Raw genomic sequence first — 12500 nt, forward strand, 5'->3', positions numbered from 1 at the left:
TCACAAAAACGTTTTTATTACATCGATGTGATTAATTTTCAGTATATAAACAATTTTATTTATTTTATGTATTACTAAATTAGCCTAATTCAAGTCTCTTTTTCTTTTCAGGCGCAGCTGAAGGTGCTCAAATTAGCAGTCTCTGTAATGCTAATTGCAGTCTGTATTGCTGAAATCAACAATAACTTGGAATTTGGAAGTGGGCCTATAGAAGTATCAACAAAGGATATTGGTTTTTCAACAACACAGTTCCCAGATAATCTATTTCCCTTAAATGGCTCATCTAAAACTTCTCCGCAAGATTTAGATTTACCAGATGTAGACAGTTTTGAAAAAAATCAAGCTAGCGATGTCTTCAAAAGGCCCAAGAGAAAATCGGAGAAGAAAATGCATGACGGTGATGAATTAGTCGCACAAGGGTCAGAACTAATAGATACTTATGCAGAGGTTCCATCGCAGAAGCATATTGATTCCCACTCACCAGCTCATACTCACCACAAACTTGAAGCTCCACCTCATCTTTCATCTCATCCAGCCCCTGCTCACGCCGTCCAAGCAGTTGTTATGCCTCATTCAGTACCTGTTCCGGCAGCTTTTGCAGTTTCACCAGGGTACTCTTACACACCACCTTTCGGTGCCCCCCAGTTAGCGTACGGGGTAACTCCTCATTACGGCATCACCCCGTCCTATGGAATCGCTCCGCAGTACACTAACCCGTTCTCCGCAGGCCACTATCCGTCGACGCATATTGGCTATGTTTCCCCAACCCCTTATGTAATGAATGCTTACAGTCCCTCCTTGCCAGAAGCTACATACAAAGAACCTGCCGCTGATTACAAGGCCCCAGCAGCTGATTACAAGGCACCTGCAGCTGATTATAAAGCCCCTGCAGCAGATTACAAGGCCCCTGCAGCTGATTACAAGGCACCTGCAGCTGATTATAAAGCCCCTGCAGCAGATTACAAGGCCCCTGCAGCTGATTACAAGGCACCTGCAGCTGATTATAAAGCGCCTGCACCAGCATACAAAGCACCAGAGCCAGCTTATAAAGCCCCTGAACAATTATACAATGCCCCAGCACCAGCATACAAAGCTCCAGAGCCAGCTTACAAAGCTCCTGAACCTGCATATAAAGCCCCTGCTCCAGCATACAAGGCTCCAGAACCATCATACAAAGCCCCAGAACCAGCTTATAAGGCCCCTGAACCAGCATACAAAGCTCCCGAACCAGCATATAAGGCCCCTGAGCCAGCATACAAAGCCCCTGAACCTGCATACAAAGCTCCGGAACCTGCATATAAAGCTCCTGAACCAGCTTACAAAGCTCCTGAACCAGCTTACAAAGCCCCTGAACCTGCATACAAGGCGCCTTCTCATTCAGCAGGGTACCATGCCCCAAAGCCAACCTACAAGCCACCAGTGAAAGCGTATTCATCTCCTCATAGTGGGGGTTATGAATATAAAGCTCCCAAACCCGCATACAAAGCCCCCGAACCTGCCTATAAAGCCCCTGAACCAGCATACAAAGCCCCTGAACCTGCCTATAAAGCTCCCGAACCCACATACAAAGCCCCCGAACCTGCCTATAAAGCCCCTGAACCAGCATACAAAGCCCCTGAACCTGCCTATAAAGCTCCCGAACCAGCATACAAAGCCCCCGAACCTGCCTATAAAGCCCCTGAACCAGCATACAAAGCCCCTGAACCTGCCTATAAAGCTCCCGAACCAGCATACAAAGCCCCTGAACCAGCATACAAAGCTCCAGAGCCGGCTTATAAGGCCCCTGAGCCAGCATACAAAGCCCCTGAACCAGCATACAAAGCTCCTGAGCCAGCATATAAGGCCCCTGAGCCAGCATACAAAGCCCCTGAACCAGCATACAAAGCTCCTGAGCCAGCATACAAAGCTCCTGAGCCAGCATACAAAGCCCCTGAACCAGCATACAAAGCTCCTGAGCCAGCATACAAAGCCCCTGAACCAGCATACAAAGCTCCTGAACCAGCATACAAGGCGCCTTCTCATTCAGCAGGGTATCATGCCCCAAAGCCAACTTACAAGCCACCAGTGAAAGCATATTCATCTCCTCATAGTGGGGGTTATGAATATAAAGCTCCCGAACCCGCATACAAAGCCCCCGAACCTGCCTATAAAGCCCCTGAACCAGCATACAAAGCCCCTGAGCCTGCCTATAAAGCCCCTGAACCAGCATACAAAGCCCCTGAGCCTGCCTATAAAGCTCCAGAACCAGCATACAAAGCCCCTGAGCCTGCCTATAAAGCTCCTGAACCAGCATACAAAGCTCCTGCACCAGCATACAAAGCCCCTGAACCAGCATATAAGGCCCCTGAACCAGCATACAAAGCTCCGGCCCCAGCATACAAAGCCCCCGAACCAGCATATAAGGCCCCTGAACCAGCATACAAAGCTCCGGCACCAGCATACAAAGCTCCTGAACCAGCATATAAGGCCCCTGAACCAGCATACAAAGCTCCGGCACCAGCATACAAAGCTCCTGAACCAGCATATAAGGCCCCAGAACCAGAGTATCATGCACCAAAAGCTGACCATAAGGCCTCTGATCATCATGCTCATCATGGAAAACATGGCTATAAGATTCATGACCCATCCTACTCCACAACTATTGATCCCCACTGGACTCCAAAGTACACTACTCCTTACCCTGATTATGTAACATTTGTCCCTCCTTACAACTTCGATCATTATAAGGATAGCTGGTTAAGTAAAGTTCACGGTAACGTACACGAACATCACGATTCTCACAAAGCTGCAAAAGGTGCCCACGAAGTCCCTCATGAGTACGATATTGAATACAAACCAGTTGGTGACCATCCACCGAAAATAGCTACTTATGGCGGAGTCCACAGCAAAGACCACGAGCCTATATATCAACCGGATCCAACCATATACCCAGCGCCAGAGCATCCTGCGCCAAAAGAAACAGGTTATGGTTACGCCACCCCTAAACCCCACTTTGATCCATATAAAGGCCATGAGCCTGCATACAAAGCCCCAGCTCCAGCTTACAAAGCACCAGAGCCTGAGTATAAAGCCCCTGCTCCAGCTTACAAAGCACCAGAGCCTGAGTATAAAGCTCCAGCTCCAGCTTACAAAGCACCAGAGCCTGCATATAAAGCTCCAGCTCCTGCTTACAAAGCACCAGAGCCTGAGTATAAAGCACCTGCTCCTGCCTACAAAGCACCGGAACCAGCTTATAAAGCTCCTGCTCCAGCATATAAAGCACCAGAGCCTGAGTATAAAGCGCCAGCCCCAGCTTACAAAGCACCCGAACCAGAGTATAAAGCCCCAGCCCCAGCTTACAAAGCACCCGAACCAGAGTATAAAGCTCCAGCCCCAGCTTATAAAGCACCCGAACCAGAGTATAAAGCTCCAGCCCCAGCTTACAAAGCACCCGAACCAGAGTATAAAGCTCCAGCCCCAGCTTACAAAGCACCCGAACCAGAGTATAAAGCCCCAGCCCCAGCTTACAAAGCACCCGAACCAGAGTATAAAGCTCCAGCCCCAGCTTACAAAGCACCCGAACCAGAGTATAAAGCCCCAGCTCCAGCGTATAAGGCACCAGAGCCCGATTATAAACCTCCAGTGTACAAAGCACCAGAATCAGAGTATAAAGCCCCAGCTCCAGCATACAAAGCACCAGAACCTGAATATAAAGCACCAGCCTCAGACTACAAAGCTCCAGAACCTGAATACAAGGCTCCAGTTTCAGATTATAAAGCTCCCACCAGAGGATATGACTACAAAGAGCCAGACAATGCTTACAAACTTCCAGAACATACAACAGCCAGCTATCTACCGCCCCCACCAGAGTATGGCTCTGCAGAAAAAGTATACGGTGTAAAAGATCCTGTGCCTGTTTATGGACCCCCAACAATACCTCATAGGGTGAGTAATGAAGTCGCTATGTGATATATGGTAAAGGTAAAGGGTAAGCTCAACACCCCAATGTTGCCCAACCACAGCAGTGGCTTCCCCAGTAAACAGCTTAAGCTTACGGTCCCGGGCGGCGATCGATCTGCTGCCATGCGAATGCTAAGCAAAGACGTTACCGCTATACTAGCCAGGAGGCTAGTACGGGGGTAATATGCTAGTACATGTAGATTTTATATGAGATAGTCTTAATTTTTACTTATTTGGAATATTCTTTCAATCAGTTTACTGACTGGTGCATGTTTACATTCTCGAAATGCAAAGTGCCTCGAAATTACAGCTTGTACTTTGTGCTTATTGTTTGAATTAACAGGGTACATCAGAGTTGTGACTGCAATTTCTTAGCCAGGCTGAATAAATTTTGGTTTCTTAATTAAATGTTGTTGATTAAAACTTTCCCGACCAAATGCCGTATGTCGTTGGAAGATGGCTAGATCATTGTCTCGTTTGATACAGTACAGCGTAATGCTGTTTCATACTGTGAAATCTGGACCCCTATGAATTTCAATGTTAAAAAGTAAAGACCTTGTAATATGGAAATCCAATGTTATAACAATAAAAAAAACTGAAGTCAGTTTTAAATTACAAAAATTCATTCTTGGCATTCTGCATTATTGCTCTTTGATAGACTGTAAGCTAAGGTTGCCAATCAGAAGTTCTGATATATTTCCAAATGATGTGATTAGGACACTGCCGATTTTGCTTGATAAATGTTACAAGTACCTTACTTTACATGAGATCGGTTTTAATTGATTTTTATCTTAGTCACTTTCCAGATTTGGAATATCTAATGTTGATTTATTGACAGTTACACTTCCAAGTATGCTTGAGAACAAAGAAAGTGTGAAAGACATGATTGTCATCACCAACTAATACAAACTGGATGCATGGTATCTTAGTAAAATAATGTCATGTAACTTTTCCTAAAGCTTTCTCATTCAAGACATATCACCTCTCATTTACAACCAAACAAGTTTTTAGCCATTTACATGACTATAGATAATACACCAATAAGGGGTAAATATGAAAAGAATACTGTCAAGAGAAATAGAATCTCATGATACCAGGTTTCTTTAGGATTTGTGCTGCCTCTTACTAAAGTCCTTGAAAATATTTGCTGACACCAGACTTTACAAATAAATTCGTTTTAAATAAGATGTGAAAGGCTCGGACAGTCAAATGTGAAATAATGGTCGTGCATTTGTATAATGTCAACATTACATTTCGTTTAAACACTTTTGAACGTTTAAGAAAAGATTAAAAAAGGGACGCATGGATAGCAAAGTATGCACTTGCAAGCCTGACCAATACATGTCTTCGATGCAATCACAAATTATGAGTTATGTTCTGTATAAAGGTATGCAAATAATCCATTATAATGGATAACCATTACAAAGGATGTTTGAAACTCAAACAAAATGTTTAAAAGACAAAGACAATTACGAAACTTATTTATAACTCCGTTAGGCAAACCCACTTCTTTGAAGTATCTATTCCCAGTGTGGTATATTCATCCTTCGTTTTATGTAGAACTAAAGGCTTCTTTTGGAGAAAAGAAAAAGTTTTGTGTTAATGTGGGTAAGAGTAAGGTTATGAGATGCCCGAGAAGGGAGGAGGTTGCTAGACTGAATGTCATGTTGAATGGAAAGTTACTTGAAGAAGTGGATCAGTTTAAGTATTTGGGTTCTGTTGTTACTGCAAAGGGTGGAGTCGAAGCAGATGTGCGTCAGAGAGGATTGTGGTTGACCATATGTGTCTCCACTCTGCAGCATTAATTGTAATATTTATCCTGATCTGTATAATTTGATTTACATCATGGCCATACGTGGCCATTAAAAGCAAGATCAATAAATGTCTCTAATTATACTTTTTCAACCTCACAGATCTTAGATCCCTACGCTCCGGATTATGACGACGTCATCTACGCTCCTCGACGACGAAGGCCCCAGAGGAGGAGGCGCCCTGGCTACAGATTAAGGCCTCGATTTTATAGAGAGACTTCCAAGGAATAAACATTCCTTGTAAGAATAAGTATCTCCCCAAGAGATCTATTTAGATGTTCTTATTTTATAATTTTCCTGTCAAACTAATTTACATTATCTTCAAAATGTCTTCAAGGAAGTTTATTGTGGTAGGAAAGACACATTGACATATTACTTCCCAAGAGATCTATTTAAATGTTCTCAATTTATAATGTTCCTACCAAACTATTTTTCATTATCTTAAAAATGTCTAGGAGGAAGTTTATTGTGGTAGGAAGGAGACACTGACAATTTTTTTTGTCTTAAAATTTTTCATTTTCGTGAATGTATTAAATCTATTTCTTTTAGATGCTATTCATACTTTGACGTACGATTTCTATTTCAGGCAAAGAAAAATTTTGTGTGTAAGTGGATCATAGCAAATTGTTTAATGGGAGAAGTGAAATATGTAAGGTGGATGTTGATAATGGAAACAGTTCATTTGCATTCGTATGCAGATCAAGGCATTATAGAATAAGAAATGAGACGCAAGACATGACGCTGAAAAAAAGAAGAAAATTGACATGAACGAATTTCATCTCGAGAATCTCTACTAATTTTGAGGGGGCTATGACTGTCTAGGAGCCCCGTCCGGAAAAAAGGTCCGGGTAATCTGTGTGTGTTTGTGTGTGTGTCTACTATTGTGGGATTACAAGTTGATTGTGCCATAAGGAATTGCAATGTTAAAGTGATGAGGAATCGATAATATTCCAAATATTCCAGACTGAATTTGCTTATTTACCTTGGACTCAATACTCGAATATTTGGATAATTCCGGGAGACCCAACAATTTGTGTACCAACTTTTATGACAGTGTAGAAGAGATTTTGGACGAGACATACACGATATACAACATACAATTATACAATAGACGATACAATAATACTCACCAGAGAGCCTCCCTTGTTATTATATCCTGCCGTAAGCCTCGTTGTTTTATGTGTAAGGTAAATATTAATTTCAATTACAGTACTACTTTTTTTTTAAATCAAGTATTTTAATTTTCCATTGTTGTTTTATTATCTTTATTTGTTTTTAATTTCAGATTATTCATCGGATTGTGGAAAACATTAATCGGTTATTCATTTGAAATCATATGTATCTAAATCAATTTATTTTCAATTTAACAAATATTACATTTTATAGGCCTACTCAAGCCTAGATTCCCGCCACTCAACTTCTTCAATACTTTTTTAACTTATTTATGCATTTACTTACTCTCAATCATCAATAATATTTGCCTTTCATAACTCTACTGCATAATATATGTTGATACCCAGATATTTGCATGATATTCATCAAATTAAAATGTTTGGACTTGCTCAAGTGACTGAAAATCAGGTTCCAATTCGAGATATTCTGAAAATCAGGTTCCAATTCGAGATATTCTGAAAGTCAGGTTCCAATTCGAGATATTCTGAAAGTCAGGTTCCAATTCGAGATATTCTGAAAGCTAGGTTCCAATTCAAGATATTGTCAAAATCCGGTTCCAATTCGAGATATTCTGAAAATCAGGTTCCAATTCAAGATATTTTGATTTGAGATTATTCTTTGTGAAATGTTCTTCAGTATTAAAGAATTATGTAAATTATATTAGAATTTCGATTGTCATATTATAGAGTTCAGTTGACTTAGACTAAGCATGTTAGCTATCAGAATGGGATGGGGTCTAATTAGCCCAAAGGTGGGGAACTTAGCTGATCAGTTACCCCCACCCTCTCTCTCTCTCTCTCTCTCTCTCTCTCTCTCTCTCTCTCTCTCTCTCTCTCTCTCTCTCTCCTATTTTGTGAGGTTTTAATGTAAGTTTATTTCATTCATAAAATAAATTAATGTCCTAATTCAAATTATTAAACTAAAGGGACTTGAATTAACCTTTTGAGGCACAACCTTTCTCGTGTAGACTACCAACTCACTGTTCGACTTTTCCGTCTTTCCTTCATCAAAATATAGATATACTACTTTTAAAAATGCAGGTTATTATGCATAAGTTCTTATGGAAGGCAAGTCTCTCACCACTGGAGAATAGAAAGTAACATTTAGACTGTGTTTTAGATACAATATATAACTTTTACTTACAAGATTTTTTCTTTTTATCAGAAAATAAACTGACAGTGAAAATTTTAAATGTTTATTAAAAAGTTTTTATTAAATAAGTTGACTGAAAACTTAAAACATTTATAAACAAGATTTTTTTTTTCTTTCTTGGAAATGAGCTGACAGTGGAAATTTGAAACATTTATTAACAATTTTTTTTTCTTTTTTTTGGGGGGGGATAAGCTAACAGGGAAAATTTAAACCGTATATTACTAATGTGTTTTTATTTTTGGAAATAAGCTGACAGTGAAAATTTAAAACTTTTACTAATAAGATGTTTTTTATCTTTTTTTCTGGAAATAAGCTGACAGTGAAAATTAAAAACGTTTATTAACTAATTGTCTTTTTTCTTCTTTTTTTCTGGAAATAAGCTGACTGTGAACTGAGTTTGCCACTTCGCTTTTCCTCCACTCATCACAAGTTAATCTCCAGCAAGAACTTTGGATCAAATTGTCTTTCAACGCCTTGTGATAATAGTCAGCAACTCACATATGCCTTCTTATCATACTTTCATTGCAATGCAAGTATTTCTTTGGCAATAGAGAAACCAGTACCCTTAAGTTAATTATTTTTTCTATAGATATTTAATTATATATGATTACTACTATCAAGAGATAGCAGTATCATTTTTTATAGATTACTTGCCAATTGTATTTTCTTATCTAAGCTGCAAACCTACTTCTCTTGGATGTTGTAAAATACTTTTGCAATTGTATAAAACATTTTTTTTTGTCCAATGTGCCTTAATAACTTATGAATGCTTGTAAGATTTTCCTATATTTATCAATAAATTAATTACCAGTATTGAACGTTTATAATTATCCCCCAACATTTAAGTGGACTCCACAAGGCACTAGAATAGTTGGTGGACCCAGGCCTACGTGGCTGAGGACTATGAAGCGTGTAGTAGGAGATGATGAATGGAGGAGTATTGATTCAATAGCTCAAGACAGAGACGACTGGCGAAATCTAACTGTGGCCCTTTGCGTCAATAGGCCTAGGAGGGGATGATGATAATGATGATGATGATAATGATGAGGATGATAATGATGAGGATGATGACTGATATATGATTGCTAAATGCTGTGAATATATAAAAAGCAATCTCTTATTGTTTGATTTGTTTTAAGAAAGTGTACTTTTCTATAAAGGTTATAAGTAAGAGCTACTTTATAGACAATAACTAATAGTACTAGGGTGTTCGGTAGCTGGTATATCCTTACCCAAGTATTTCAGGATGTGTAAAGAATAAAAGGATATAATTTAGCTAATGGCAGCATCTTGCCAGGAATATTGCTCAATGCTGCAGTAATCTTACTGGAATCTCAAGTTCATTCAAATTTACCCAGAATTCATTAAACAAGAGTCTAAGATGTTTATTCATTAATAATACATTTGCCAAATATTGTTCCATAATTCACTATTGCTTAGACAGTTAACATTCTAGCTTTTTCAGTTCTGAGAAGGTGCTTTAAAATCTAAAATTACTACAGTTGTTTTGGCTGTAACAAGTTAAATGGTACCCTTCTAATTATGACTGTTTCTCTTTGCTTTGAGTAGAATCGGTGTTTTTCCAACTTGTTTACAGGTCTCCTATAAAGTCTGAATATGCTTTAACTGTGTTGGCCGAGGTATGTTAATTAGGTAAGTTCTCTTTATTTCATTTCTAAAGCCGTTTTCCGATTTCTTTTGTAAAGATTCAAATAAAAATTATATGCCGGTTTCGTGAGATATAGCAATAAAACTTTTAATATTTGCAAGATATGCAGAACAGTGTAACTTCCCATTTTTTTTGTCAAGGATTGGACAAAATGTTCAAGAACAATGACTGTTGTGTTTTTTGTCAATCATTTTACGAAATGTATATCACAAAAGATTTCAGATAGTTCAAAAAGTGGCCACAAGATATCAGACTATGTAATGTATTGTTCCACGTATGTAGAATGTATTAGATCCAATGTGGTGATATATATATATATATATATATATATATATATATATATATATATATATATATATACATACATGATATATATGTATATATACATATACATAATATACATATATATACATATATATACATATATATATATATATATATATATATATATATATATATATATATATATATATATATATATACATTGGTGTATTGGCATGGTTGGAAGCGACCTGACCTTTCATTAGAAGGGGCTATTGTTCGATCCCAAGTATGAGGTAGAAATTTATTTATTTGAGAACGATATTTTGTTGATATTTATCCATATATATATATATATATATATATATATATATATATATATATATATATATGTATATATATATATATATATATATCAGCTTTGTGTTTTGCAATGGAATGAGTGTCATACCATTAATCATACCAAGAAGATCTATGGTGGTTTTTAGTAAGAAAGATTTCTTATATTATAATTTTTCAAATTCGGGATGAGTACTTTAAACGATTATAAGTGTAGGACGTCTCTCTATGCAACCAGCAGGAAAACTAAAATTTTTAATTTCCTTCTATAATGCATTACCGTATAAACACTACTGAAATAACCGAGATAACTCTTAATAGATAAAAAGGAGTTTTAGATTACATTTCACCTAAAGATATTGACCATTATCATTTTGACATTAACTGATAGTTCTTTTTACTTTAATCATTGGGCATAACAACTGTCTAAAGGTCCATGGTTTGGGCTTATGCTGTTAATACTTCTCGAAATTGACAAAATTTGGTTCATGTCAGTTTATGTATCTCAACGGGTCGCAAATGCCATTTCTATTTTTTAAGTCATTAATGGTCTTCCACTGTCTTGGGTTAGAGTTCTGTTGCTTGAGGGTACACTCGGGTGCACTATTATATCTTGTTTCTCTTCCTTTTGTTTGATAAAGTTTTAAGAGTTTACATAGGAAATGTTTATTAAAACGTTGTTGCTGTTCTTAAAATATTTTATTTTTCCTTATTTCCTTTCCTAAATGGGCTACCTTCCCTGCTGGAGCCCCTTGGCTTATAGCATCCTACTTTTCCAACTAGGGTTGTAGCTTAGCAAGTAATAATAATAATAATAATAATAATAATAATAATAATAATAATAATAATAATAATAATAACTGTTGATACAAGCGCCCGAACAACTCTGAGTAGTCTAATAGTGTCGTCTCTATCTCCGAAATTTCTGTAATTATCATTTTGCTTTTTTAGGGTTGTGGTGGGCTTTTGGAAGTGTCCCTGCCTGGTGCTCGCCCAACTGGAGTTCAAATCCCGCTCAAACCCGATAGTTTCTTTAGTGTCTGTAAGCTCACCATCCCTGTAAGCTAAGGATAGGTGGTTTGGGGGAGCATATAGGTCTACCTGCTGATTCATCAGCAGCTGTTGCCATGGCCCTCCCTGGTCCTTGCTTTGGTGGAGAAGAGGCTTGTGTGCTTTTCATACGTATATATGTCAGTCTTTAGGGTATTGTCCTGCTTGCTAGGGCAACGTCACCATCCCTTACCCCTGCCATTCACGAGTAGCCTTTAAATTTCTAAACCTTTAGGTTGGGTAAAGCTGTCATTTTTGGAAGGAGCACATTTTTAAGATGACTGTATAGTATACGATTAGCACAGGCTTACCATCATCACATCATGGGATTTGATCTTCTTTTTACTTAGTATATTATTATAATCTTTTTTTATTAAAGTAACACTATACTCATTTTTTTAATGAGGCGCATTTACACAGACTCGCAGTGGTGCCATTTTAGCTCGGAAATGTTTCCTGCTAGCTGATTGGTTAGAATTATTTTGTTCAACCAATCAGCTAGTAGGAAACTTTTCCAAGCTAAAAGGGCATCCCTGCAAGCGCATTTGCACTGACTCGTAGTGGTGCCGTTTTAGCTCGGAAAATTTTCCTGCTAGCTGATTGGTTAGAATTATTTTGTCCAACCAATCAGCTAGTAGGAAACATTTCCAAGCTAAAAGGGCATCCCTGCAAGCGCATTTGCACTGACTCGTAGTGGTGCCGTTTTAGCTCGGAAAATTTTCCTGCTAGCTGATTGGTTAGAATTATTTTGTCCAACCAATCAGCTAGTAGGAAACATTTCCAAGCTAAAAGGGCATCCCTGCAAGCGCATTTGCACTGACTCGTAGTGGTGCCGTTTTAGCTCGGAAAATTTTCCTGCTAGCTGATTGGTTAGAATTATTTTGTCCAACCAATCAGCTAGTAGGAAACATTTCCAAGCTAAAAGGGCATCCCTGCAAGCGCATTTGCACTGACTCGTAGTGGTGCCGTTTTAGCTCGGAAAATTTTCCTGCTAGCTGATTGGTTAGAATTACTTTGTCCAACCAATCAGGATGTAGGAAACTTTTCCGAGCTAAAAGGGCACCACTGCGAGTCTGTGCAAATGCGCCTCATTAAAAGAAATAATT

At 38.4% G+C, this 12500-nt stretch overlaps 1 protein-coding gene across 2 annotated transcripts; it reads left to right on the plus strand.

Moving 5' to 3' along the window:
• The first annotated feature begins 116 nt into the window (after positions 1 to 116).
• On the plus strand, positions 117 to 8749 carry LOC137644829 (adhesive plaque matrix protein-like). Of its 2 annotated transcripts, XR_011045205.1 has the most exons (4): positions 117 to 3924; positions 5853 to 5990; positions 6337 to 6937; positions 8456 to 8749. XR_011045205.1 is itself a non-coding variant. In XM_068377717.1 (3 exons), exons 1-2 carry the CDS (start codon positions 148 to 150, stop codon positions 5979 to 5981), a joined length of 3906 nt encoding a protein of 1301 aa, XP_068233818.1. In that variant the 5' UTR covers positions 117 to 147; the 3' UTR covers positions 5982 to 5990; positions 8456 to 8749. The 2 variants fall into 2 exon arrangements, 1 of the variants encoding a protein (XP_068233818.1); XM_068377717.1 differs by lacking the exon at positions 6337 to 6937.
• Positions 8750 to 12500: the final 3751 nt, after the last annotated feature.

Source organism: Palaemon carinicauda, chromosome 8, assembly GCF_036898095.1.
Source record: "Palaemon carinicauda isolate YSFRI2023 chromosome 8, ASM3689809v2, whole genome shotgun sequence".
Taxonomy (NCBI): domain Eukaryota; kingdom Metazoa; phylum Arthropoda; class Malacostraca; order Decapoda; family Palaemonidae; genus Palaemon; species Palaemon carinicauda.